The sequence below is a fragment of the Pipistrellus kuhlii genome, unplaced genomic scaffold (genome assembly GCF_014108245.1).
Source record: "Pipistrellus kuhlii isolate mPipKuh1 unplaced genomic scaffold, mPipKuh1.p scaffold_m20_p_34, whole genome shotgun sequence".
NCBI lineage: Eukaryota > Metazoa > Chordata > Mammalia > Chiroptera > Vespertilionidae > Pipistrellus > Pipistrellus kuhlii.
This window is the reverse complement of record NW_023425534.1, coordinates 3,398,645-3,425,421: the sequence shown is the minus strand read 5'-3', so window position 1 is coordinate 3,425,421 and position 26,777 is coordinate 3,398,645. Positions and strand designations below refer to the sequence as shown.

Sequence of the window (26,777 nt, the reverse complement as noted above, 5' to 3'; positions counted from 1 at the left end):
ACCGCCTTCGCCACCTGGGACCCGCAAGCTCCCTGCCTCCGCCCACCTCCAGGGGTTGTTTTGAGTAGCTGGAGGCGGCTGCAGCAAGGAGGAAAATTCCCCTGTGACCCCCCTGCACTCCAATGAGACCCCAAAACCCCCACTGCTTGGACACTTTTCACCGTGTTCTGTTAGGGGCCTTAAAGGCGCAGCTAGAAGTTCTCCTGTTCCCCTTTTCAATCTTATCAGAATCTGAGATCCTTATCTGTAGGGAAAATGTGGCAGCTTAAATTTCAAGAGGCTGGAGGCCTGGGAACAGGGTACTGAGCCTGCTCCCTCCTCCCTCTGCCTTTTCTAAATATTTTAAAGTAATAGGAAGTTTGAGGCATGGTTATGCATTTTTGAAGAACATAGAAAGAAAATTTGAAGGCTAACTTAAAGTTTTTATGAAGGTTGTGTATGTCATGAGAAGGGGAACAGGAAAGGATGAAAAGGAAGAGAAAGCCAGCAGCCAATAGGACATTGGAAGGGAGGACATCCTGGCAGGTTAGCTGGAGAGACAAGAAGGGAGACTTAGACTCCAAAGGGTTTTGTTATTTTTTTAACTTAGAGGAAGAGAACTAACAGGACTGGGGCTCCTTTTCATTAAACCCCCACGGGTAACCTTACAAGTGAGAGGCAAACCTATTAATTTCCTGGTGAGCACAGGGGCAGTTTATTCAGTCTTGACAGAGCCAATGGGGCCTCTAGGAAGATATCAGTCTAGGGAGCCACCAGACAAACTGCCTGTTTTCCTTGGACATCAAGAAGGACTGTAGACCTAAGAAGGAACACGTACTGGGGGAACGCAGCCGCTGAACTGGACCAAAGTGGAACAATGGGCCTTTGAGGAGTTAAAGAAGGCTCTCGTCTCAGCACCTGCCCTAGCCTTGCCAGATGTCACGAAGCCCTTCCACCTCTACGTGAGTGAGGTAAGGGGCATTGCCAAAGGGATTCTCACTCAGACTCTAGGTCCCTGGAAGAGACTTGTGGCCTATCTGCAGCAGAGTGGCCAGTGTGCCTCTGGGCAGCGGCCACCACTGCATTGCTGGTGAAGGAGGCAGATAAGCAGACTCTGGGCCAGGAGCTAGCCCTGACAACACCCCATGCCATTGAGACCCTCCTTCGGGTGCTCCAAAGAGATGGATGTCAAACACCAGAATCACCCAGTGCCAAGCTCTTCTCCTGGACCAGCCCTGTGTCTGCTTCCATAAGACACTGGCCATCATCCCTGCCAGCCTGCTTCCAGATGATCCAGAGGAACCCATTCATGATGGCATAGAGCACATGTGTCAAACACAAGGCCCGCGGGCCAAATCCGTCCCGCCAGGCCTTGCAATGTGGCCCGCACCGCGCTGTCATCACTGCACTCCGCTGCGTTTCCATCACAATGACAGTTTATGACTGTTCAGTAAACCATTCGGCCCGCGATTTAGGCTGGATTTTAGATTTTGGCCCCTTCTCTGATTGAGTTCGACACCCCTAGCATAGAGGTGACAGACACAGTACTGACAGATGTCCTGCTGTCATCACCAGAGAAGGTACTGTTCACGGATGGGAGCAGTTACGTTCGGGATGGGATCTGATATACAGGGGCAGCATTTGGGCACAGTTCCTGAACTTTTGGCCTTAATCCAGGCCCTTCAATGGGGACACAGTGCCATCCCCCAGGAAAGAGGATTACCAACTTCAGCCAGAAAGAACATTAAAAATAAGGAAGAGATTTTAGCTTATTTGAGTCCATCTGACTCCTAAAAGCAGTTGTCATAGTGCACTACAAAGGACATCAGAAAAGGGAGACAATTGAAGCCAGATGAAATAGAGCCTCAGACCAAACTGCTAAGGAAGATGCCCAAAGACCAGTGGGGCCTTTCCAAGTCTTATTAACCCCAACCTACACCAAACAAGAGGAGAAATTGGCTGAACAGGAGCAAATCATCAAAGGACCAGATGGTTGGTGGACCCTACCAGATGACAGACTGTTGGTCCCAGAGACTCTAGGTCGGACGTTAGTTGCCCAGTTACACCAGGTTACCCATTTAGGCATCATCAAGACTTCTGAACTTCTGTGAGGCAGATACTACGAAGCTTAAGTAAGGTAAAAGCATAGTCACTAGAAGTTCTGTCTGTGTACAGGTAATTGCTAAGCAAGAATAGAGGGTCCCCCTGGGAATTCGGGCCCCAGGGAAATTCCCTAAGAGAGCATTAGAAGGTGGGTTTCACAGAGATTAAGCCACCAGCATTAAGGTACAAGTACATGCTAGTTTTTATAGACACCTTCTCAGATTAGGTTGAAGGATAGGACAGAAACTGACTCTAAAGTAGTCAAGAAATTATTCCAGGAGATTATACCTAGATTCGAGCTGCCAGTAGTCATAGGATCAGATAACAGCCCAGTCTTTGTAGCAAGGTATCTCAGAGTATAGCTCAAGCCTTAGGACAAGTATGAGCGGAACTCTAAAAAGTTTAATTAAATTTGTCCTGGAAACTGGTGAAAATTGGACCAACCCCCTACCCTTCGCCCCATTATGGGCCAGGTGAATCCCTACTGGGATGGGCCTCCCTCCCCTTTTTTTTTTGAGATCATGTATGGTGGTAGACCTCCTCTCCATCCTCCCCAGGGTCAGGAAGAAACTGAAAGCTAGAATTCATAACCATTCCTTGCTCAAGTCCTTACAGGCTCTGCAATTTACCCGTGTATAAGCTTGTTCCAGATGCAATGCCAGTGCCCCCTGTGGACCCTGTGCACCCCTTCCAGCCCGGAGACTCTGTGTGGGTAAAGAAGTTCACTGTCCAAGGACTCACCCCAACCTGAAAGGGAGCTACACTGTTATCCTGAGCACGCCCATGGCTGTTGAAGTAGACGGCACCCAAACCTGGCTACACCACTCCTAGCTCCTGCACAGAAAACGGCCTGGATCCTGGCAACCAGCAACCTCACCCGTGAGATCCCTAGCCTGGGCTCCACACAGGCCAGGAGGAGACTTGATGCCTGCAGGAGGGGAATTGGACTTCAGTGAGGACAGTACTAATGGGAGCTGTGGTACTAGAGGTTTTGGTAACTGTAAGAACATTTTTGCTAGCCAGTGAGAAAGTCCGGTGCTAAGTAAAGCTACATATGCAAGGGAACGGGAGAGTAGAAAGAGAGGAACGGAGAAGACAAGAAGGAAATTGGTATGAAAACTTATTTTCCTGGTCCCCCTGGTTAACGACCTTAATAACAGCTATAGCAGGGCCTCTCACCCTACTCTTACTCATGTAACCCATTGGACCCTGCCTCCTCCGCAGCCTGACAACCTTCAAACAGGACAGAATTCAGGCAGTAGAGCTCATGGTCCTACATACCCAGTATCAGCCGATCCGGGAGGAGGAACGGGAGCAGCCAGAATCAACGATTTGATTCCCCGATAAAACCAGTGGGGAATGTTGTGGCCGGCAAGGCCCGGTGGAGGCAGAGCTCCAGATGGCCAGCAGCACCCTGTTGAGGCAGGACTCCAGGCCAGGGAAGGAACGAGCAACTGGACCCACAACAAAGAAGGTAGCATAACTTAGTCATAAAATAGTTCTTTTGCAAGGCTCTACCCCCAGGCAGGCACGTCCTGTTACCAGTAGCCGCAAGGCAGGACAAACAGACCAAACCAGGTGAAACAGAGACTGCTTAAGCTGAAAATAAACCCCCACCCCAGGTGTTGTATAAACTTTAAATGTTACTGTTCTAGTGGAATTTTTCTATGATTTATTGATATAACTGACGTTTCTTTGTTAAAACTTTTAGCCAATCATGATCTGCCAGGCATCCCTAAGACGGGGATAAAGGTAGCGTGCTTAGAGTGGGTCGGGGCTCTCGTTGCTCGCTGCTGAGTCAGTTGAGACGGGAGCCTGGACTCGAGTTCGTAATGAAGGCTTCCTAAATTCCAATGTGGCTGACTGGTGGTGGTCATTCGCGGGTCGCCCATAACATCCTCCCGTCTTCAAATATAAAAAATAAATAAAATAAAACACCCTCCCCCCAATTAAAAAAAACACTCAAGGACTACTAAATCACCAGGTCACCATCAGCTGACACTGTTAAGCCTGCACACATTGTTAGAATCAGCTAGAATAATAACATGTAGATTTCATTCTTTTAAAAGACAACAAAACCAAACCATCAAGCATCCATTGACGTCTTTGTGTCACTTTCATTCAGCTCAACCTCCGAGATCAGATTCTCACATTGACCAGCCAGAGGGTCGGGATCACCCAGGAGTCACCCCAACACAGTGGCTGGTCCACCACAGCCGCCCGGGCTGGCACTGCCAGTGCCCTGAGCGTGAACTCCCCAAGATGCCCTTGTGTGTGGAGAACCTAACCTGAGGGGCCCTCCCGGGCCAGAGGAGACATCACAGCCGTAGGCCCCCTTACTGGGAGGTGAAGACCAGCCTCGTCCTAAATGTGGACTTTCTGCTCAGCTGTGCATCTCACGCCTGGGGTCCCTCCAGTTCAATTACACAAGGCTTCCTCTACGTTAGGGGTGTCGAACTCAATCAGAGAAGGGGCCAAAATCTAAAATCCAGCCGAAATCGCAGGCCGAATGGTTTACTGAACAGTCATAAACTGTCATTGTGATGGAAACGCAGCGGAGTGCAGTGATGACAGCGCGGTGCGGGCCACATTGCAAGGCCTGGCGGGACGGATTTGGCCCGCAGGCCTTGTGTTTGACACATGTGCTCTACGTGATCAGAGGAACGTTCTGGAAACATGCCCTGCAGGTCCTTAGCAATCCACAGGGGACACAAAACAAAAACAGACCAAGGGAAACGTCACTGTTATTTCCTCGGGGGACCTGGGATGGCACTCACAGCAATAAAACCAGTCCTCCCCAGGAAAGAGGAGATGGCCAGGGCCCCGGGGCACCGCCCAAACCCCACCAAGAGGTCCGCCTCACTGTGGCTCAAAACCCAGTGCAGGGGGGCGGGGGAGAAAGGGAAGGTGAAGACCCATCGGGACCAACCACAGCTGCCTCCCTCTTCCTTCGGCCGCCCGCCCCCCCCTCCCTGGCCCCTTTATTACACCCGCCCTGAGTCCCCGCCACAGACAGATGTGTGGTGGGCTCCAAAGATATACAAGTAATCCATGCTTGGAAAAAAAGAAACGAGATGAATAAAATAATGAAGGATCCAGGCAGTGTGCTGAGGAACAAAGGTGAACGCTTCCATTCCCCTTCCTCCCCTTAGTCCATCCCCTGCGTTGGCCTTGTGGTATGTGTCCTCCTAGCCAGCCACAGACGCACACATACACACACACACACACACACCTGCAGGCATGCACGCATAGGATACACACGTGCACAGGCGCACACACGTTGTTTCCCAGTGACTGTGCATATGAATATTCCTGCTTTATTCCTTTTGTTCTGACCTGGGTTCACAAAGCTCAGGCTGCTTTCAGAAAACAAGGGAATCATTTGATACGACCCATCAGCATTTGTGAAGGTCCTGTTGGGTCCTATTTGGCTCTAATTCTCGTTTCCACTTGTCACAAGGCTCGCTGGAGACATAAACTCCATCTGTAGCTGACAGTAGAGATGTCCCATAAAGACTTCAATGGATGCTTGATGGTTTGGTTTTGTTGTCTTTTAAAAGAATGAAATTTATATGTTATTATTCTAGCTGATTCTAACAATGTGTGCAGGCTCAACAGTGTCAGCAGATGATGACCTAGTGATTTAGTGGTCCTTGTGTGTTTTTATTTGGGAGGGCCGTTTTATTTTTTACTTTTATATTTGAAGACCTCTGCTTCCCAGGGAGTTTGTTTCCATCATGAAGGGCATCTCAATTAACATGCAAAGGGATCCCCCAGAAACCCCCGGAGAGCCTGAGGGAAGCCACAGAAGAGCACAGCTCAGATTTCTTTACCTCCTGCCCCACTCCTGTGAGAGGACCAGTGGGGATGAGGAATAACCAGGAAGAGAAGCTCAATTTAACGACACTCATAAAGTGCAAATTAAAGCAAGACATCCCATGAGTGAAATTAAAATGCCGGTGTTCTCAAATGCTGGGAACGCGTTTACACCATGGAATGCTGTGTGGCTGGAAAAAAGAAGGATCTGTCACCCTTTGCAGCAGCATGGAGGGACCTGGAGAATAGTATGCTGAGTGAAATAAGCCAGAGAAAGACAAGTATCACATGGTCTCACTTATTTGTGGGATCTAATGAACAAAATAGATAAGCAAAATACATCCCAAGGCATGGATGCATGGAACAGACTGACAGACCTCAGAGGGGAGGGGGGTAGGGGAGATGGGAAGAGATTAACCAAAGGACATATATGCATATATGCACAGTGCATGGACACAGACAAGAGCGTGGTGAAGGCTTAGGGAGGTGAGGGGTATGGGTGTAGGATGGCAAAGGGAGAAGGGGGGAATGGGGAACATTCTGTAATACTGTTAACAATCCTGTATAATAAAAGCCTAATATGCAAATCTACCAAACGGCGGAACAACTTGGCACTAGGACTTTAACTGACCACCAAAGGGCAGATACTCAACGCAGGAGCTGCCCCCTGGTGGTCAGTGTGCTCCCCTGTGAAGCTGGGCTCACGGCTGGCGAGCACAGTGGCAGTGGTGCTAAGGAGCGGCAAGCAGGCAGGCTCCCAGACAGCGAGGGGGAGGTCTGCCTGCTGGCTCCGGCCCACTCCCGCCCTGAGAAGGCACAGGCAAGCTTGAGAGGCCCTCCCCTCCAGGGCACAAATTTTGTGCACCGGGCCTTTAGTAAATAAAGAAAAGTGAGATTTTTTGAACAACTTAAATGTCCGTTAGCAGGACACTAATTACATCATGTGTGATATTTAAACTATGACACTCCATGCAGCCTTAAGAAGAGCAGGGACAGATAAACCCTTGGGTGTACTCAGAAAGTATACAGAGGGGTGAGGGAAAACAGAAAACCTCAGACCAATATGCATAGAGCATTGTTCCATTTTGTTGTTTGTTTTTTTAAGTATGTCTCCATCTCTGTATGAATGTGTATGTTTCTTGGCAGAGACAGGAAAACTCTTGGAGAGTCGCACACCAGACTGTCAGCAGTGGGAAGCAGAACACGGAGGAGGAGAGCAGCAGCACGCTTCTGTTTCATCTGGAGTTTTTATGACCAGCAGAGAGTACTTCAATAATTTTTAAAGCAAGTAGTAAAATAACATACCTGCTTCTTTCCTGTCCTATTTAAAAACAAACAAACAAAGGGGAGACGCTGTAACGATATCAGCTGCTGGAATTTTACATTGAGAAATTGTCTGATGGAATAAAGACCACATTATCCACGCACACAGGCTCCACGGGCGCTCCCTTGCTCCGTGAGAACCTCTGCCAAGGACTGCGTCTCCTTGCCTCCTGCCTGCGTCCTGCACCCAGTGTACCTGCCGTGGCCACAAGAGCTTTGCCTTGTTCTGTCCTGCCTGCAGCTCCCAGCGGGGCCTGATACGGTGCCTGGCACGGGGCCGGGCGTGGGGAAATGTTTGTTGAATGAACCTTGACCAGCGGAGGGAGAGCCAGGGGCTCTGGAACGTGCTCTGGGGGATTCTCCAACACAAATCGGAAACCAGAGGCGTTGCTCCCTCAAGTAAGACACTGTCAGAGAGGTAATCCTTCCCCCTGCTCTCCTGTGTTCAGGCCTTGGGGCCTGCAAATTAAGCGGAGAAAGCACAGATTATGAGGGGAGCCGACACAAAAACATGACTCAAGCTGAAGCTGGTTTGGCTCAGTGGATAGAGCATCAGCCTGCGGACTGAGGGGTCCCAGGTTCGATTCCGGTCAAGGGCATTACCTTGGTTGCAAGCACATCTCCAGTGGGGATTGTGCAGGAGGCATCTGGTCGATGTTTCTCTCTCATCGATGTTTCTAGCTCTCTATCTCTCTTCCTTCCTCTCTGTAAAAAAATCAACAAAATACATTTATTTTTAAAATACATTTTATTGATTTTTTTTTTCCATTGATGACAGAGAAACATCGACCACCTGCCTCCTGCACATCCCCCACTGGGGATGTGCTCGCAACCAAGGTAATGCCCTTGACCGGAATCGAACCTGGGACCCCTCAGTCTGCAGGTCAACACTCTATCCACCGAGCCAAACTGGTTTCGGCAATAAAATATATTTTTAAAAAATTAATAAATAAATAAATAAATAAACCACACAAACATGACTCAAGGGGGTGATTAGGGTCGGGGTTTATATACCATCTTCACAGGAGGGGAGCGGAGGGAGGGCCTGAGGCAGAGATGGGAGAGGGACCGCTTTGTCACAATGCTGGCAGCCTTCCCTGGTTGCTGCCAGGGTGGGAGGGAGGGGACGCTAATGACAACTGAGTCCTGTTGAAAGGTTCTGCTTTTGGACAGAAAAAGCAGTTAGGGGGGAATCCTGCTCTCAAATACCTTCGGCGCAGATGGATTCTCATATTCTCATGCCCGGGGGCATGCAGGCCCTTCAGCGTTCCAGGTGGCACCGTGGCTGAGTGTGCTTCTGCATCCGCCAGCCGGGCGCCTGGAGGGCGGGGGCCAGATCTGTCCCTGGAAAGTGTTTCTTAGTGGTCACTGCGCACAGAGCTTTTCAGAAGAGCTCGGATGTAAGCAAACAAGGAGGGGTGCTCTCTCCCTCCCCTGTGTCTAAGAACACCCCAAAACTCTGTGTGAATCCACCCACTATTGGAGGAGAACCCCAGGCTCAGTGGTTGAGCGGTGACCTATGAACCAGGAGGTCACGGCTCGATTCCCAGTCAGGACACGTGCCTCAGTTGCGGGCTCCATCCCCAGTGGGGGGCGTTCAGGAAGCAGCTGATGGATGACTCTCTCTCATCATTGATGTTTTTCTCTCTCTCTCTCCCTCTCCCTTCCTCTCTGAAATCAATCAAAATACATTTAGAAAATCCTTTGCGTATCTTAACATAGATGGATCCTGGAGACAGAATGCTAACTGGGGGAATCCCGGCGTTCCTTGGCCTCTGAATGTCCATGCCCAGAGTCCTGCCTGGGTGCAGGCTCTGTGCTTCTCCGTAAATGGGACCGGGCTGGCAACTCCTCAGAGGAGAATAAACTCAACTCCTAACGAAGCTCCTGCCTCGGGGAGCTGGCATCTGTGCTGGCCGGAACCCAAGGGCACTGTGAGGGTGGGACTGAGAGAGACCTTGGCGCTGGCCACAGGCAGTCCCTCTCCCATCGGTGCCACCCCGCGAGGCCGGGGCCGTGTCCAAACAGGGCGACTTCCCCTGGGAAGTAACAGAAGCGTCTTTGTCTCTCCAGGAAGCAGAGGTCTGCTCGTGATGAATGGAGGAGGAGGCAGGAGCCCAGGATGCAGACTAATGCTCAGCCTTGAGGCTGTGGCTTCCTTTCCTTTATTTTCATCTCAAGGTTTCATGGGATGGTCTTAGAGATGTTCCAGCCCTGTCCAGTTTGGTTCAGTGGACAGAGCATCAGCCTGTGGATTGAAAGGTCCCGGGTTCAGTTCTGGTCAAGGGCATGTGCCCAAGTTGTGGGCTCGATCCCTGGGGGGGGGGGGGGGGGGGGGGGGGGGGGGGGGGGGGGGGGCGTGCAGGAGGCAGCCGATAAATGATCAATGATCCTCTCTCATCACTGATGTTTCTGTCTTTCCCTCTCACCTATAACATCAATAAAAATATAGTTTAAAAAATTTTATTTATTTATTTTTTTTAAAGATGTTCTAAAGCTCTCTGAGGGATTGAGAGGCGATTCATTGGAATTCGCCTTGTGTTTACACACCGGGAAACCCTTTTGACAGGGAGCAACAGTCGGCCCAGTGGCAGGAACCTCGAATCATTTTGCAAACTGTTCATTGTTTTTCTCTCAAATGGAGCTGCTTCGGCCTCCGTGGGATCTCCTCTCTGTAGTTATTGCACTCATTTCTGGAGCCTCCGAGATTAAATTATCCCCTTTGCTGCCTGATCTTCAATAACCTGAGCTCAGCTCCCAGTTCCTCTGAAGTCCGTCTCCTCCTAGGGGTTGGGGGGCGGGCATGGTCCTGCACCCCACCCTCCTGCCTCCCCAGAAGGGCCCTCCGCGGCTCCTTACACAGATCTGAGTTCCCTTCCTGAGCGTGACCTGCCGGCCGGGAATGGGCTGTTAGTGCAGCTTCAGTGCCAGCGGCTCCGTTGCCCTGGGCCAGGGACTGAGGTGAGGCCTTTTTTTTTTTTAGTTTAAAAAGCTGAGTAAAAGTTTTTTTTTTAATTAGTCAAAGGATATGGAGATATATATATATATATATAGAGAGAGAGAGAGAGAGGGGGGGGGGGGGGGGGGGGAGGGAGAGAGAGAGAGAGAGAGAGAGAGAGAGGGAGAGAGAGAGAGAGAGAGAGAGAGAAGGGAGAGAGGCGGGCAAGGAGAGAGAGACGCCCGAAGATTTGGAGAGAGAGAGAGAGACGAGAGCGACGAGCAACTCGGGAGAGGGACGAGAGCAGAAGAAGAGGAAGACTGAGAGAAGAGCAACTGGGAGGCAGTGAGCGGCAGAGAACTTTGAGCATTCCCGCAGCCGTTTAAAGCGACACATCTACAGGCCACGGAGGGCCAGCAACCACCAGAAGCCGGACAGAGGCCAGGAGCAGACGCTGCCTCAGTCCTCTGGACTCCAGAATTGAGAATGCATTTCTGTCCTTTTAAAGCACCTGGGACCAGCTCTGAGGAGACCCGCTGGCCAAGAATAAATGATCCAGTCTGCAGTTCTCCCCTCTCCACAGAGGATGCAGACGGGCTCTTAGGAACACAGGGCTGAATTCCATTCTCCCCTCAGCATCCTCACCATCAGGGAACAAACAAAAACCAACATCAGTCAGCACTTCCAACGCAGGAGGGCAGGGACTCGCTTCAGGAGAACTGTGAGGGGTTCCTGGAAAACCAGAGACTTTCTGCCCTCCCGTTAGGAGGTGCCAGTAGTGCCAGCACAAGTGTGGGGCGGGGAGCATTTTGGAACTGGAACTGGAATTGTGATGCAACGTAACGCCTCTCCGACTCCGAGCTGCTCTCTCCTCAGTTGTTCTCGAGAGACTACAGCACCCAGCAAACCCTGAGCCACGTGTCTCAAACCCGCAGCTGCCACAGTTCAGCTGTGTCTGTGGGTATAGCCATGGTCTGGACATGCAAAGGATGGGAAGGCTCCCGGGATAAAGTTTAGGGTTGCGGCCTCTCACCCAGACTCAAGGCTGGGGTGAAGTTCACCGTGAGGAGCAGGAGGCTCAGTGGTTGGGTCAGTCTCTGGCCCCTCCATTCACTAGCTGCAGGGTGGGCAGGTCAGCTAGCCTCTGTGCTCTGAGAAGTGGAGATGATCCATGCAACCCAGTCACAGCCTTGTCGACAGCTGGCAGAAAACAGGCCTCACACTGTTATAAGTGGTGACAGGTCGGGGGAGGGGTGTTCTCATTACCTCATGGTCCATGCCGAGCCTCCATGGAAACCCTGTTCTCAGACAGTGAATCACAAGGAGCCACATGCTCCCGAAGGCTTTTCCATCCGGGCTCACACAGTCTTTGGTATGTGCGAAACAGTGATAAACACACACATCTTCATGGTATGTTATGTGGAGGGACCATCCACCTAGATCCTCTAAAGCAGTGGTTCTCCACCTTCCTAATGCCTCAGCCCTTTAACACAGCTCCTCATGTTGTGGTGACCCCCAACCATAAAACTGTTTTCATTGCTACTTGATAACTGTAAGGTTAGTTAGCAGGGTCACCTAAGACCATCGGAAAACACAGATATTTACATTACGATTCATAACAGTAGCAACTTTACAGTTATGAAGTAGCAACGAAAATAATTTTATGGCCAAGACCAGTTTGGCTCAGTGGATAAAGCGTCGGCCTGAGGACTGAAAGGTCCCGGGTCTGATTCCAGTCAAGGGCATATACCTTGGTTGCGGGCACGTCCCCAGTAGGAGATGTGCAAGAGGCCGCTGATCAATGTTTCTCTCTCATCGATGTTTCTAACTCTCTGTCCCTCTCTCTTCCTCTCTGTAAAAAATCAATAAAATATATTTAAAAAGAAAATAATTTTATGGTTGGGGGTCACCACAACATGAGGAGCTGTATTTAAAGGTCCCAGCATTAGAAGGTTGACAACCACTGCTCTAAAGTCCTCCCTAAGTCCTCTGATCCCTTACCTTCCTTGAGCCACATATGCAACCCTGAAGACTCTTATCTGGCTGGAGATCTGCCCCTTTTTCAGCCAAAGGGCAGTGTTCAATCAGGGACACAGAAACCTCAGGTGGGTCAGAGGCAAATTCACCTTCTCTCAATCCCAGTGTCCAGGTGCGATGGTCTCACAGGTGCCACCTGCAGTGCTTCAAGATGTAGTCTTCTGACAATAGCTTCGGGCACTCGTTACCCCTCCCTGCCCACCAGCAAGGTGAGTGCCATTGGTATGCCATTGCAGTGAAATTGCTCAACTAGCACATCAGTCAGTGCTGACAAACAACTAAACGCCTGTAACAAGGTCAATGTCCCTCACCGCCTGCTAACAAAGCCTCAGGTCAGGAGCCATGGAGACGGGGAGGGCATTTGGCAGCCTGTGGATTTTGGGAAAGGTCTGAGGGCATCATCAATCATTAACATGTGAACTACAATTTGAGGTCCTAGTGCTGGCTCAGGGTTCTGTGCTGTGGTCCCCAGAATCTTGCAACAGCAGCTATCTGTGATCATGTTCTACATTTGATTTCCTGCGAGCAATTACTGGTTCTGGCCAGAGAGCCAGTTTCTCTCTCTCTAACCACATTAAGGCAAAAGAAAATATTGTGTTGGAGCCTGTCCAGGGCCACACCTTAAAATTGCTCTGAAAAAGAGAGCTGATTTCTGTAGGGACGATTTAAGAGATGTTGGCTGTTGATTTTGCTGCTGAGTCATAGGGCTGGGATCTTGGTGTTAAGCAGTCTGAAACGTCAGTTTATTGCTGGTGAAATCACAAACTCTGCTTGCAAAATTCATCTGGTGCTTTAGGAAACATTTTACAATTTCCTTGTGTTTTTTTGTTTGTTTTTTGTTTTGTTTTGTTTGCTTAATTTAATCCTAAAGGTCTTGCTTATTAGTGGAAAATACCGTGCATTCATCTTTACTGGATGTCTTGGAAACCTAAGCCAGTAGCAGCGAGAGATTTTTTTTTTTAATGCTAGGAATTAAGGAAGAAAGGCAGTTTTTGCTGCCGACCAGAAGAAATAATTAAATCCAAATACATATTTGAATGTCTCTATGCAAGGCAATTGGAAAAATATGGATAAAGTCCCCAGGCCAGCAGCGGGGAGCCCAGCGCACAAGCGCCGGCGGCGGGAGCACCAGGGCCCGGAGAGGGGGCGGGAGGACGCGGCTCCGAGGCCCGGGGCCCACCGCGTCTCTGGGCCACGGGGTCTCCGACGCCCCGCTGCGGGGGAACAGGGGGCGGGGGGTAGCGGCGGAGAGAGAGGGCGGGCCGCGAAGGTCGTCATCAAGGTCGAAGGCCCGACGTGCGGCGCCGGCGGGACGCTGCGTGCGTGCGGGACTCGGAGTACGTGCCGGATCCCGGGAGCCTCATGCCGGCCGGCACCACGCCCCTCCGCTGGGGTGTCCGCGCCCCGGGTCCGGGGGTCCCCACGGGGGGGGCTGGAGTAAAGTGGGGCGGGGCCTCGCCGCACCCCCCAGCCGCGGGGGAGCCAAGGCCCCCCCAGCCCTGCAGCGCCCCCTCCCCTCGCGGGTCGCCGTCCCTCCCCCCGCAGCCCCAGGGGCCCGAGGCGCCCCCGTTTCCCGGAGGGGAGGGTCCGAGTGACAGCGCTCCGGGCCAATGGCGAGGCGAGGCGGCGCGGAAGGGGCGGGGCGTGGGCGGGGCCTCGGGCGCCGGGCGGGAAGTCCCGGCCTGCGGCGCGGGGACGGGCTCAGTGCTCGCCGCGCCGCACATTGTGACTGAGCTCCCTCCTCGGCGACGTCCCGGCCAGGTGAGGGCCCGCCGAGGCCGCCTGCGGGGTCCTCGGGGCTTCCGGTCCTTCCGACGCGGGGCCGGGGGATCGGCGAGCGGGGCGGGGCGGGGCGGCCCGAGGCGGGGCCGCGGCGTCGGCGGCCCCGGAGGGAGCGCCCTGTGGTCGGGGCGGGACGGGGCCGCCAAACAGGTCGGGAGGTGGGCGCTCAGCCACTCGGGACCGGGCGTTGGGAGCGGGAGGTTTGGGGCTTTGCAGGCCTGGCCTTCCTAAAATGGAGCGAGGGCCGGAGCGGGGGGAGGCGGGCGCCGCTGCCCCCTCCCTCCCTCCCTCCGCCGCCGCAGGGCCCGCGGCCCGCAGTTGGCCGGGCGTCCGTCTGCCGCGGCTGCGGGATGAGCGGCGCCTGATGTGACCCCAGGAGGGCCCACCCTGCGGCGCCGCAGAGCCGTTGGGGAGCGGGAGGCCCTCCGGCCCGATGCCCCCGCCGCCCATCGCACGGCCGGAGGGTGTGGTTTGGGGAAGCCGCCGGCCCGCTGCTCCCTCCGCCCCGCGGCCTCCGCTCCGGCCGGCTGGGGCGGCCGCCCCCGGGGCACATGGAGGCCGCGGCCACGTGATCCGCTCCCGCTGCCCGGGTCCGGGCCCGGAGACGGAAAGCTGCGGGGACCCCTGCTGAGACCCATCTTCCTTCCTGCCTGTGCTCCCCGAACCCGAACGCCTTCCCCCCAGCATTTAAGCACGAATTTTATTTTCACGTCATGAAATACGTCGGTTCCTTTGTCTCCTATCCCTAAAATGAAGCGAAAAAATGAGCTCTCGCCCCCGGGTGCGGAGGCGAAGTGAAGATGTGCTTAAAAATGCATCCAGACTAAAACCCACCCATAAACTAATTGCCCTTTTGTACGTGAGATAAAGAACCAGATTCCTTTCCACCCGCTCATAAGTAAAGCCCATTGTTACACAGAAGCGACTGAGGATCTAATTTTGAAACTTTAAAGAAAAAAGATGCCCTTTGCTGTTTCAGAGAACATTCCAGAGAAGGGTAAGGGAGGGCGCCGGCTCCATGATGGCTCCTGAGCACTCAGTTCCTCTGCCCACACCAGCCTCTTCCTTGGAGAGGTCAGCGGCTGTTTGCTCTTCGTAGCTGTCGTGTTGATGAGTTTTTAAGGAGGGCCCCTTCCTTGGAGTTAGCTGGTGTTCAAAGGATGGAATCTTCCCTCTTCTTAGCAATCATAACAGCTCATAATTACTTTGTAAATGGGGTAAAATGCCCTTTGAAAGCAATGCTAATTGGGTGTCATTATTGACATGTCCTTATCTTGCTAAAGACCCAAGTCCTGTGAGTTCTGGAAGCCCGGAAGCCGGAGGACAAAGGTCACAGTGCAGAGGCCACGGGGCTCCCTGATTACCTAATACCCCCCAGTGGAACGGCCTGCCGCTCCCTCCAGATTTCATTATAAAATCTGGGCCAGGCTTCAAATCCAATATTTCACTACAAATCACATTTTCCTCCTGTCTCCACCCTCCCTTACGTCCTAAATGGCTTTGCCTGTGACCTTCATGTCCCCTTGTTGCCTTTCCATGGGCAGTGCCAGCCCTCATTGCTCCTGAATGGCAGTAATCAGTCTCCAGCTGCCCCCTCTTCGCCATTCCCCCTCAACACGTGCATCTCCTGCTGGCTTTGCTTTTCCCGGCACACACCTCTTCAGCTTCCTTTGCTCACGGGGCAAGGCCTGAGCAATTCCCACTGCTTCCTGCAGGCTTGCCCCTCCCAGTTTCTGGGCGGTCTGAATGCATCCCATAGTCAGTCCAGGGCAGGTTCCTTCTGGTCTGGGAATCCTCAGCAGTGACCTTGAGTGAAAGGTCACCGTGTGCACTCTTCCACAGAATTCACCATGTCTATCCTGAAGGTGCACGCCAGAGAGATCTTCGACTCCCGCGGGAACCCCACTGTTGAGGTGGATCTGTACACCGCCAAGGGTATGTGCCACCGTTTCTCTGCTTCCTTCTGCCACCCTTCGTTTTTGAAAACTTCCTTAAAGTGACAGGGTCTGAGGCAGGAAACAGTCTCTTGCTGAAATAACGCCTTTCTTGCCGCACATGCTGGGGCTGTGACTCCTGGCTGGGGATGGGGGGTTGTAAGGCAGGGGCCCTGGTCTTGCTGTGACCCTTGACCCTCAATAGGCCCATCAGTAGTTTGCTTCCAGGCTTGATGTGACCAAATAAGCAAATGGGAATAGACTGTCAACTTGTTTCCAGAAATCACTGTAACCAGGGATCGGGAAATTTTTTGGGGTGTTGGGCTGTTCCAACGGCCCTTATTTACCCCTAGGAAGAGTTTGCTCACATGAAAAAATAGGATGGGGACTCTTAAAAGCTCCTCTGTAGCCAGCCTGTGTTACCTCCACCAATGTCAGCTCGCTTCTATGTGGGCATGTGGGGAGGATGGAAGAGGAGGTTGGGCAGAACCGCTCAGTGTGCTGAGCACGTGAACACCTGCCAGTCAGAGCTGAGTCACCCGTGACTCACAGGCCTGCCTAGGAGCCTCCGGCCCTGCCCTTCCTGCCTGCCTCCTTTCCTCCGCCTTGTCCACGGAAAGAAGCCCTGAGTCCCAATGTCATTGGACAAAGTCCGCCTGTGTCCTGCCTGTTACCCACTAGGAGGCGCTCTCAGAGAGGGGGTCCCTCTGAGCTAGGGCTTTGGGGGCTCCCAGGATTTCCTTGCATCTGACGGGGTTGGCTTGCTTAGTCAGCCGGTGGAACTTTCCATTTGGAAAGTAACGGGCTTGAAAAAAACAACATAAAAAAAAGATCCAAGCCACTAGAAGAATGTTGGGAGTGGGGCCATATTCTATTAAAAATCTTTAAAATTTAAGTGAATGGAACTTTCCCTCTTGTGTGTCTTAATCCTTTTCAGATAAAACAGGAAGTAGTAGATTTGTTTGCCTTTCATCACTTCTTCCTTCCTTAGAATGTGTTTTCTAGAGCAGTTTTACGTTCACAGCAGAATTGAGCGGAAGGTATAGCGTTCCCGTGTAGCCAACCAACTGCCCCCTCCCGAGTGGTCCATTGCTTCCGGTCAAACCTGCCCTGACACTTGTCACCCCAAGTCCCTGGGTCACATTGGGGCCCCTCCTGCTTTCGGCCCTTCACCTGGTCCAGTACTTCATGGACAGAGGAGCCGGGCCCGTGTTGAGAACATGTGTGTCCTGCTCGCACACTCATGGCAGCAACCAGCATACGAATAGACCATTTGGTTGCAGTTCCCAGCTGATTTTTTTCTTTGTTCATTTGCCTTCACATCCCCACACACCCACCAGTTCTTTGCAGACCTCCCCTGGGGCAATGCCTTACACGTTCAAGAAGGTTGAGGAGGCTGCCTGCCCCTGTGGTCAGATCTCAGTACCGACCTTGACACTGTCTGTCCCAGACTGTGCATTTTCCACTCCACAGTGCAGGCTTGGCTGGCTGGCTGGTCGCTGTATATGCAGACGGTGGTTCCGGCTTGATTGTGTTCTGGTGTTAAACTCTGCACTTTGTTATCTGGGTTCCTCTTCCCCGGTCTCTCCTGCTTCCTGGTCTCCCGTTCTGCAGAGAACCCCAAGTAGTGCTGCCGCTGCTGAAACTGGAACAGCCAGGCCATAGGCTTCCTCTGAAGCCAGTACTTCTAAGACTTGAAAGCTGGCTGGAACTCAAGGTTGTCCCAGGGTGACTTAGCAACAGGGCCCGGAGCTGGACTGGCTGAAATACCTCGGAATGTTGCTGTTGATTATGAGTTGAAAGGATACATCGGAGACATTGGGCTAAATAAGATACGTTAAATTTACTCCCTGTTTTTAATTTTCAACTTTAACACAGCTGCTAGAAAATCCTAAATCCCCTAAGTGGCTCACGTGTTCTATTGGGCAGTGCTGCTGGCGTGGCCCTCGGACTAGCTGTGGGCACAGCCATGCGAGCTCCTTAGACACCCAGACCCGCGGCGCTGTGGGTGGCAGTCTGCATTGCTACAAGGTCCCCAGGGAATACGTGTGCACGTTGCACTGTGAGAAGCTCTGCTCTGGAGCGTTTTCTTAGCCTGGAGAAACTCATCGGCTTTGCTGAAGCTCTGCATTGCAGAATCATGCAGACTGCAAGGCAGGAGGACAGTCTGAGTCCCAGCTCCGGGAAGGAAGTAACGGTGTTTCCTAATGACCCAGTCAACTGTGGTGGGGGCCTGGGTGCGGGCTGTAACTTTCTTAGCCATCACTGTCTTATTCCCTCTCCCTCCCCACCCAGGTCTCTTCAGAGCTGCTGTGCCCAGTGGTGCCTCAACTGGTATCTATGAGGCTCTGGAGCTTCGGGACAATGACAAGACGCGCTATCTGGGAAAGGGTAAGAGTCCGCGCCGCAACCTGCCTCTGGCGTGGCTGCTCCTAGCCTTCTATTTTAGAGAGAGGAAGGTGAGGGTGGGGTGGAGAAACGTCAGTCAGTTGCCTCCCGTATACACACTGACTGGGCATCGAACCTGTGACCCTCTAGTGCATAGGCTGACTCTCCAACCCTGAGCAACAATGGCCAGGCTGGGACACGCCTTACGATGCTATTTCTATTGTGGCTTGTCTCCAGTCTGTAAAACTCCTGGCTAAGAAGACATGTTCATTAACTAACAAAAAGCCTTGCCCGTCTCCTTGGCGGGCTCTCAGGGTCTCCCAGACCATCGCCCTCTGCAGGGTCTAGGAAGGAAGTATCTGGAAGGTCTGGCTAACGGTGGCTGCAGGTTAGCGTGCAGCTTGATCATTGTTGACTGGTCCACAGCATCACTCAGCAGGGCTGGCCTGGGGGCTGTTCACCGCTCTGTGGATGGAACCAAATGGGGGGTCGCTCACCCCAGGGGACAGAAATTGGTTCTTCCAGAGAGACAGGATCTTACAGAGACAAAATAAAATCTACATTAGCCCATATGAAAGTCTAGGAGGCTGTGGGGTGGGGGACCTGGCCGAGGCGCTGTCGGCAGGCAGTGTTCTCAGCCTGTCCCTGGTCTGCAAAGGGCCCTCCCCCGGTTACCGTGGCTCGGGGCCCAGACCGGTACTTGTCTGAACCAGACAGGGCTGTGCCTTGATTGTAATGAGGGTGAGCTCAGTCCCTGCAGCAATCTCCGCCTTCTGTTTCCTCTTTTCCTCACTGCCCTTCACCACCTTTCTCTTCTGTTCTTTTCTCCTCTGTCCATCTCCACTGGTCAGGTGTCTCCAGACCCGTTAAGTATGTTAATGAGTTCCTGGCGCCTGCCCTGTGCACGCAGGTAACGCATCGCACGCCCTTGGGTTTGGCAGCTGGTGTTTCCAGTGCATGGTCTTGCCAACTAACCGCCCCCCGGACACTGCGGTGTCTGCTCTGTGCGGCTCTAACCCCGGGTCCGAGGGGAGAGCGCTGAGCCTGGGCCGGAAAGGCCTTTGATTTCTCGGGAGAGAGAGATGGGATTTGAAGGAGGTGTCGTCGGAGGTCTCTGGTGGGCTTCGGACTAGCTGGGTTCGCAGCCTAGTTCTCAGCCATCTGCTCAAGCCTCTTCATTAATGTCAGTAATTTGATGTGATTGCTCCTTCTAGGTGTCTCCAAGGCTGTTGAGCACATCAATAAAACTATTGCGCCTGCCCTGGTTAGCAAGGTAGGCCTGCCTCCGTAACTAATGACTGACTATGAATGCCATCAGAGCTCTCCCAGCCGCGGCTCCCGTAACCGAGGAGCGATCCTGAGCTCTGAAGAAGCCGGTCGGACTCCCTGTCAGCAGAATAACTGCCTTTTTAACAATTCCCTGTGTCCACATCTAACAGTGCATGGAATGGGGGGCAGGGGCGTCCCTGGCTTACAGCCCTGACTTCCCTCCAACTACCTTGCCCTTTGGGGAGTTAACATCCAGGGGTGTTGGATGTGGTGTCCGTGGTGACTGACTCATTTTTCATGAGCTATGGAATTTTTTATTGTATTCCTGCTGACTTAACAGTTGACTCTGTTCAGTGTTGGGACCTCAGTACGTAAATGTATTGGAAGTAGAGCTGCTGGTGGGGAAGTAGGGCTGGGACCCAGACGCCTGACCACCTACTCAGCGGGTTTGGTTCTCCCTCCAGAGCTCCTGGGCCCTCGCACGGGGATGGTTAAAGCCCCTGGCTGGAGAAGCTTCTCGCGCCAAACCCTCCACAGCCGCCTGGTCTGGTCCCGGGTGTGGCGCTGCCCCTTCTGAATCAGCCTGTGTGCTGGGGGCTGATGTTGGCCTGGCCCTCATGGTACTCTGTGATTGGTCCTGTTTCTCGTTACTGCCCTGGCGGCGAACAGCCTGCTCTTTGTGCCCTTACCTGGCATGACTGGCAGTGAGCGGCCTCTCTGGGCAGCTTTCCCTCGGGGAGGGCATACGTCAGGCTATCTCGTGGTGAGGGTTGGTCCCTGGAGCCAGCTGCTTAAGTCACTGCTGACTTTTCCCACAGGTGTCTCATCAAAAAGCAAAAGATGCCAAATTGTTAACGTGGCGTGATGGAGTTACATGCAGTTTTATAGTAGAGCTTTCTAGAAGGAACTATAAATAAAATGATACATTGTTGTGATTCAATAAAGTAATTTTTATTAGAAATTGACATGGAGCCAGTTTTCAGATACCAGTTTTATTACTTTATAATCTCACCAGAAGTCTGCACCCTGATCCCTGATCAGCTGCTGCATTTCACCGTCGTGGCAAGTTGCCATGAGGCACCCTGAGGGGGAACTGCCTTTGAGTGGCTCAGCTTAGCTGTTTGAACAGCGAGTTGCTCACTATTGCCTGGAAAGTCACACTGCGTGTGGTAATCGCACCTCACTTGGCATCACAAGTTGACTCTGTCGTGTGAAGTGTGACTCTGGGTTCCCCGAGCAGAATAACCTGTCCCACAAGGACCAGACCGTAGGTATTTCTGTGTTGGCTCCTCGGTGCTGGGAGAAATTCCTGGTGGTCTTAAAGCAAATGAAGGGCAGTTCAGTGTCCCGATTCCTCTGCAATGACAGGAAGTTTGTGCAGCTCCCTTTGGCCTGCCAAACAAATATATAACAAGTGATGTGGGCCCCGCACAGTCCACTCACATCGCTCCCACGAGGGTGCAAAGCCGTGCCCGTAGGGTGACCTCGCTTCCTCTCCCCGCAGAAGCTGAATGTCGTGGAGCAGGAGAAGATCGACAAGCTGATGATCGAGATGGACGGGACGGAGAATAAATGTGAGTGTCCAAGGGAGGGCATGCAGTCCTCTGGGGAGAGGTTAGGTTACATGGTCCCTAACGGTGAACACAGCATCTGTGGTCCCTCCGGATTCCCTGCCTTGCCCTAGTCAGTCACAGCTTCAAGTGTCAGGAGCATAACCAGGTGACAGCAGCTTGTCTGAGCGTTTCTCAGAGAGCAGTCCTTTCTACGCAGGTCCATACACCAAAGGGCCTTTCTCTCAGGGGAAGAGGCAGGCGAGGCCCCCTGGGAAGCAGTTTGCATTTCTAACTTGAACTTGGGGAGGAACTAAGACGAGAGGAAAAGATTCAGGATCAACTCAAGGTGCACTCCCAGGCAGAAAGTTAGTGAGTGAGAATCCCTCAATTTAACTCTGTTCTGTTCCAGCTAAATTTGGTGCCAACGCCATTCTGGGAGTGTCCCTGGCAGTCTGCAAGGCTGGGGCTGTGGAGAAGGGGGTGCCCCTGTACCGCCACATTGCCGACCTGGCTGGCAACTCTGAGGTCGTCCTGCCCGTTCCGGTGAGTGGCTTCTTTGGGAGTTGAGAGTGTTGGCTTTCTTGTGGGGCCTAAGACCACCACATCATGAATTTGTCCACCTGCGACTCCCAACATGGTGGTGCGAGCAGGCACTGGCATTGTCAGCAGCAGGCAACCCTCTGCCGCTTGCTAAGCGTGAACTTGAGCCGGTGACTCAGTTTCCCTGTCCCCAAGACTTTTATATTGACTAGAGGCCCGATGCATGAAATTCCTGCAAGGGGCTTGGCCCTCACAGCCCCGGCTTCATCCAGACAACCTTCCGGAGGTTGCTCTGTGTTCAGTCTAATTAGCACATTAGCTCCATCATGCAGGATTATATGGTATAGGGGTGAAAATCGCACTTGCTGCGCTGTGAGCATTCTCTGAGGAATAGCGGTGCGGGAGGGTGAGCACCTCTGACGGTGCCCATTGGCGTTACCAGGGTGACCGGGGAGTGGTCGGAGACACGTGGCCGCGCAGTTAGATGCGGGTGATGTGCTGTTGAGCAGCTTCTCCGGACTGAGCTGTCCTCTCTGCCTCCCAGGCTTTGAACGTTATCAACGGGGGTTCTCACGCCGGCAACAAGCTGGCCATGCAGGAGTTCATGATCCTCCCCGTTGGCGCCGCCAACTTCCGGGACGCCATGCGCATCGGGGCCGAGGTCTACCACAACCTGAAGAACGTCATCAAGGAGAAGTACGGGAAGGACGCCACCAACGTGGGGGACGAAGGTGGCTTTGCTCCCAACATCCTGGAGAATAAGGAAGGTGAGGCTCTGGAGGGCCCATCTCACTGCCCTGTCTTGGCCACACACACACCCACACACACCCACCCGGCCGGTCTTCCACACCTGCCTCCAGGGAGCGGCTCCCGCCTGCCTTTGGAGAGCATCAGAGTGCAAAACTGCAGAGTTTGGGGAGGGATGTGGGAACTAGCACTTCATTAAAAAAAATAGCAGGAACTTTCTTATTAGTTGGACTTCTCAGTAGCCTGTGGTTTGTTTAAATTGGGCTCCTGGGGTAGAGAGCAGTTGATTCTCTTGCTCTGTCTGGCAATGGCAAGAATTTAAAATCCCTGTATTCAAGGCGACACCATCTGTTCAGGACTGTGATCGATAATACGCTGTTCCTTTAACCCGGATGCTCACAAGCTGTCTCCCTGAATCCTTAGGCACAGAATTTCGTGAGAATTGAGTGGAGGGTGCAGGGAGTCTTAGCACAAGAGGTCACACTGAGTGTTTTGGGAAGGAAAGGGGGGCTTGCGCTTCTTTGGTCACTTTCAAGGACACCTGGTGAGAGACCGTCCGTCCACCTGCTCTTCGGGTCAACCCTGGAGAGTGATGGCATCGGCCACTTGACGTAAGATGGCCCTTCCGTGGCTTAACCTAACCATCTGCTGGGGGTGTTTGCTGTGGAACAGAGGCCACGTGTGTTTGTCAGTTTCCCTGCGGGTGCTGCTGCCACGTGAGGCGGAGCCTGGGCCCGTGCCCCGGGACGGCTGGGCTCGCTGCCACTGTCACTGTCCTGTGGCCAGCACGGCGTTCCTGGCGCTAAGCTCGGGAGCAGCTGTCAGTGAGCACCTCTTTTCTGCGTCGGGATTAGATTTCCACTCGGGTGCGCTGGGGTGCTGACCACAGCAGAAAAAGGAAACCGGGATCCTTAAACTCTGGTTTTCCAGTGCCCCTCTCTGTGACGGCTCCACTGGCAGCTGGAACAGAAAACTTGACCCCTGGTTTCCAACCTGTGGCCACCGTCTCTCCCCAGCCCTGGAGCTGCTGAAGAACGCCATCGGGAAAGCCGGCTACACCGACAAGGTGGTCATCGGCATGGACGTGGCTGCCTCCGAGTTCTTCAAGTCTGGGAAGTATGACCTGGACTTCAAGTCGCCCGACGACCCCAACCGGTACATCACCCACGACGAGCTGGCCAACCTGTACAAGTCCTTCATCAAGGACTACCCACGTGAGTGCTCCCGAGCCGTCCCCTCCTCCGGCCGCTGCCACGCAGGGAGGCCAGCGCCAGTGAGGGCGGGTGGCGCCGGTTCCGATGGCACGGCGCAGAGGGCCTCACGGGTGCCTGGGGCAGCAGCGGACTCGCTGGCTCTAAGGCCGGTGTTTGCACAGCGGGGCTGCCTCTTGTCACTGTCCCAGCAGCCTCCTGAGCAAACACCTGTGCGGGGAGGGCGTGGGGGCAGGCTGGGCCGGCGCTCTGGCCCTGTGCTCACCTGGCACGGTAAGGGCCAGTCAGTCTCCGGTGACTGGCACTGAACTTCCCATCGGAAGACAGCGGGTGGGCCCCTAACGTGTTAGTACACGGGACATGCAGGGGCTCTCCGGACCGTTTTATAAGAGAGGAACTGAGGCACAGCCGGCAGTACGTTGCCCAAGGGCACTCGGTGAATGGTGAGGTGAGGTTTCAGACCAGAAAGGCTGCCGCTAAGTCCCTACGGGTGGGTAACCACGGAGCTAGGTAACCTGGTCAGGGCAGAGCCCAGATGCAACCACCAAGTGCCCGATCACCAGTAACAGCGGGTCCCAGGGCGGCCTTTGCAGGAGCGTGTGGGAGGGCAATGTTCTCAAATGAGCCGGAGCCCTTCCTGCCCGGAAGGGGAAGGGGAGGGGGAGGCCGGGCGCACTGCACGGGGTGGGGGAGGTGAGGCTGGGCCGCGGGCTGGGGGCTCTCTGATGAGCGGCCCTCTCCTCAGTGGTGTCGATCGAAGACCCCTTCGACCAGGACGACTGGGAAGCGTGGCGCAAGTTCACGGCCAGCACAGAGATCCAGGTGGTGGGGGATGACCTCACAGTGACCAACCCGAAGCGGATCGCCAAGGCCGTGAGCGAGAAGTCGTGCAACTGCCTCCTGCTCAAAGTGAACCAGATCGGCTCCGTGACCGAGTCTATCCAGGCGTGAGTGTCCCCGGGCAGCCGCCTGCAGCAGGGTCTGCGCTTCTCAGAGCTCCGCCCCCTGCCTGGAGCTGTGAACTTGGAGGGGCTTGTGAAGAAAGCACTGTCACCAAGGAGACGAGGGCATTAGGCAGTTGTAGCCTAATCCTGATCCACTACATGACCCCAGCCTTGTAATTTCATTTCACCCGAGAACAGCGGGAAGACGAGTCTCGCTCCCCTCAGGAAGGCTGAACCCAGTTTTCCAATGTGACTAGGGGGCTGATGAAGTCCGGGGTCGCCTGAGTGCAGAGGGCGAGGGCCATCATCTCCCCAGGCCGCCTGCTCCTGGGGCCTGACCCCTCTGGTGTCCTGCCAGGGGTGGTGAGTCGTCCCATCCAAGGGCCAGTGGCTCTGGTGGGAATGGAGTCAGCGGCATCTGGGTTGTTTCCTGGCTTTTAGGTGCAAGATGGCCCAGTCCAATGGGTGGGGTGTCATGGTGTCCCATCGCTCCGGGGAGACCGAAGACACCTTCATTGCCGACCTGGTGGTGGGGCTCTGCACTGGGCAGGTAAGGAGCTCCCTGGAGTGAAAGCTGGTTCTTATTTCTTCCCTCTGAACTCACTCCCCAAGCACAGACTTGGGGAGAAGAGGGTGGTGAATGGGGTCCTGGAAGCCCCATTTTCGTGTGTGTGTGTGTGTGTGTGTGTGTGTGTGTGTAGGTCCCTTTTATCCTGTTCTTCCGAGGGTCAGAGATCCTGCTTAAGAAATGGTTTTCTTGCCATAGCACACTCCCCTTGCCCACAATGTCTCCCAAGACTCGATGCCCACTGTAAGCAAGCATGACCTGTGTTTTCTCCTCCCAGATCAAGACTGGTGCTCCCTGCCGATCTGAGCGCTTGGCCAAGTACAACCAGATCCTCAGGTAAAGAGGATGCCTGGCTGCGTGTGGGTGCTGCCCTCCACGAGGAGCTCCAGGCTCTGTGGGGCGGGTGCAGTCAGGGGGCCTGAGCAGGGTTAGACCAGAGCAGAGATGGGTGCGGAACCCAAGGTGCCGGGTAGCATTGCCCTAAAACAGGCTCTGGTCGGCACAATGCTGCCATCTGCTGGTGGAAGAGGGAACATGCTCCCCGTTGCACATGGGAAATTATAAAAGCCTTAATGATTTTATAACTCCCCTCTGCCTCAACCCTGGAAGACTTTAAGCACAAAAGAAACAGTGAGCAGTAAAATATATGCCCTTTCCTCATCACCCAGACTCGCCAGCTGTCACTGTTCCTCCATGCTTGTCTCCACCCTGCTTGTGACTTTAATGCAAATTCCAAATGACTTAGAATTTCATGTACTTTAGTGTGTATCTTTTCAGATCAGGGTGTTTTTTAGATAACCATCTATCGTTATAGTGCCCCAAATTAGTAGAAAGTCTATAACGTCAGCACTATGTTTTCATTGTGCAGTATCCGTGTTCTCACTAAGTTCCCTTACTTCCCCATGCTGCTTGCTTGTTAGGGAAACTGGATTGCCTTTCATTTTTACAGACATAACAACTGAAACATTGAGGGGTGGAGAGGAGGAGATGGGGCTGCAGATGGATGACAATCTGCCGAGCGGGTTGGGCGGAAGGGAACTGAATGTTCTATTTTCACATCTCAGAGACACTCAGTTTTAGAGGATTTGAGAATAAGTTGTCTTGACTTCTGTTTCTCCTCTGTCCATCTGCTTCCCAAGAATCGAGGAGGAGCTGGGCAGCAAGGCCAAGTTTGCCGGCAGGAACTTCAGAAACCCCCTGGCCAAGTAAGCTCTGGGCAGGCAGCCCGAGCCCCCGGTCACCACTCGGCTAATCAGACCCCTGCTCCTGACATCTGCACGGGCAGCCCAGGGCCCCCGCCCGTACCTGTGGGGGCCTCTGCCTCTCCCCTCCCTGTGGTGTTCGCACTGCTGCTTAGAGCTGCCACAAAGCCAAGCCTGACACCGAACCCTGGTGGAAACCCTAGCCCTGTAGTCATGTGACTGGTCCAAATCATTGTTCTTCTCACCTCGCTTCTCAAGTGTCAGCCAAGTGCATCTGCATTGTAATCTCCGAGGTGTCCACAGGCGAGATCCCCAGTGGTTTTGTGTGCAAAATAAAGTCTTCGTGTCCTTAGGAATACTCGGTGTGTGTGTGGAGGTCTGTGAGTCTCTGTTCTTGCGTCGTGAGTGTTCACAGGGCATTGCCATAGGCCTGCAAGAGTTGA

General features: G+C 53.5%; 1 protein-coding gene across 4 annotated transcripts in view; it reads left to right on the top strand.

The window, feature by feature from the left end:
* Positions 1-26,690, top strand: part of ENO1 (enolase 1) — a 32,415-nt gene extending 5,725 nt beyond the window's left edge. Inside the window, exons 2-13 of one of the 4 annotated variants that reach the window (XM_036460934.2) lie at positions 13,931-13,957; positions 15,821-15,913; positions 18,208-18,303; positions 19,515-19,573; positions 21,074-21,143; positions 21,532-21,665; positions 22,207-22,429; positions 23,426-23,623; positions 24,366-24,567; positions 25,006-25,114; positions 25,410-25,468; positions 26,272-26,690. In XM_036460934.2, coding sequence (XP_036316827.1) covers positions 15,829-15,913; positions 18,208-18,303; positions 19,515-19,573; positions 21,074-21,143; positions 21,532-21,665; positions 22,207-22,429; positions 23,426-23,623; positions 24,366-24,567; positions 25,006-25,114; positions 25,410-25,468; positions 26,272-26,341 — 1,305 coding nt within the window. In that variant the 5' untranslated portion in view covers positions 13,931-13,957; positions 15,821-15,828 and the 3' untranslated portion in view covers positions 26,342-26,690. Of the gene's footprint in view, positions 1-13,843; positions 13,958-15,820; positions 15,914-18,207; positions 18,304-19,514; positions 19,574-21,073; positions 21,144-21,531; positions 21,666-22,206; positions 22,430-23,425; positions 23,734-23,784; positions 23,944-24,365; positions 24,568-25,005; positions 25,115-25,409; positions 25,469-26,271 lie in introns of those variants that run through there. The other 3 variants (XM_045570590.1, XM_045570591.1, XM_045570589.1) reach the window with 3 other exon arrangements.
* The last annotated feature ends 87 nt before the right edge of the window (positions 26,691-26,777 follow it).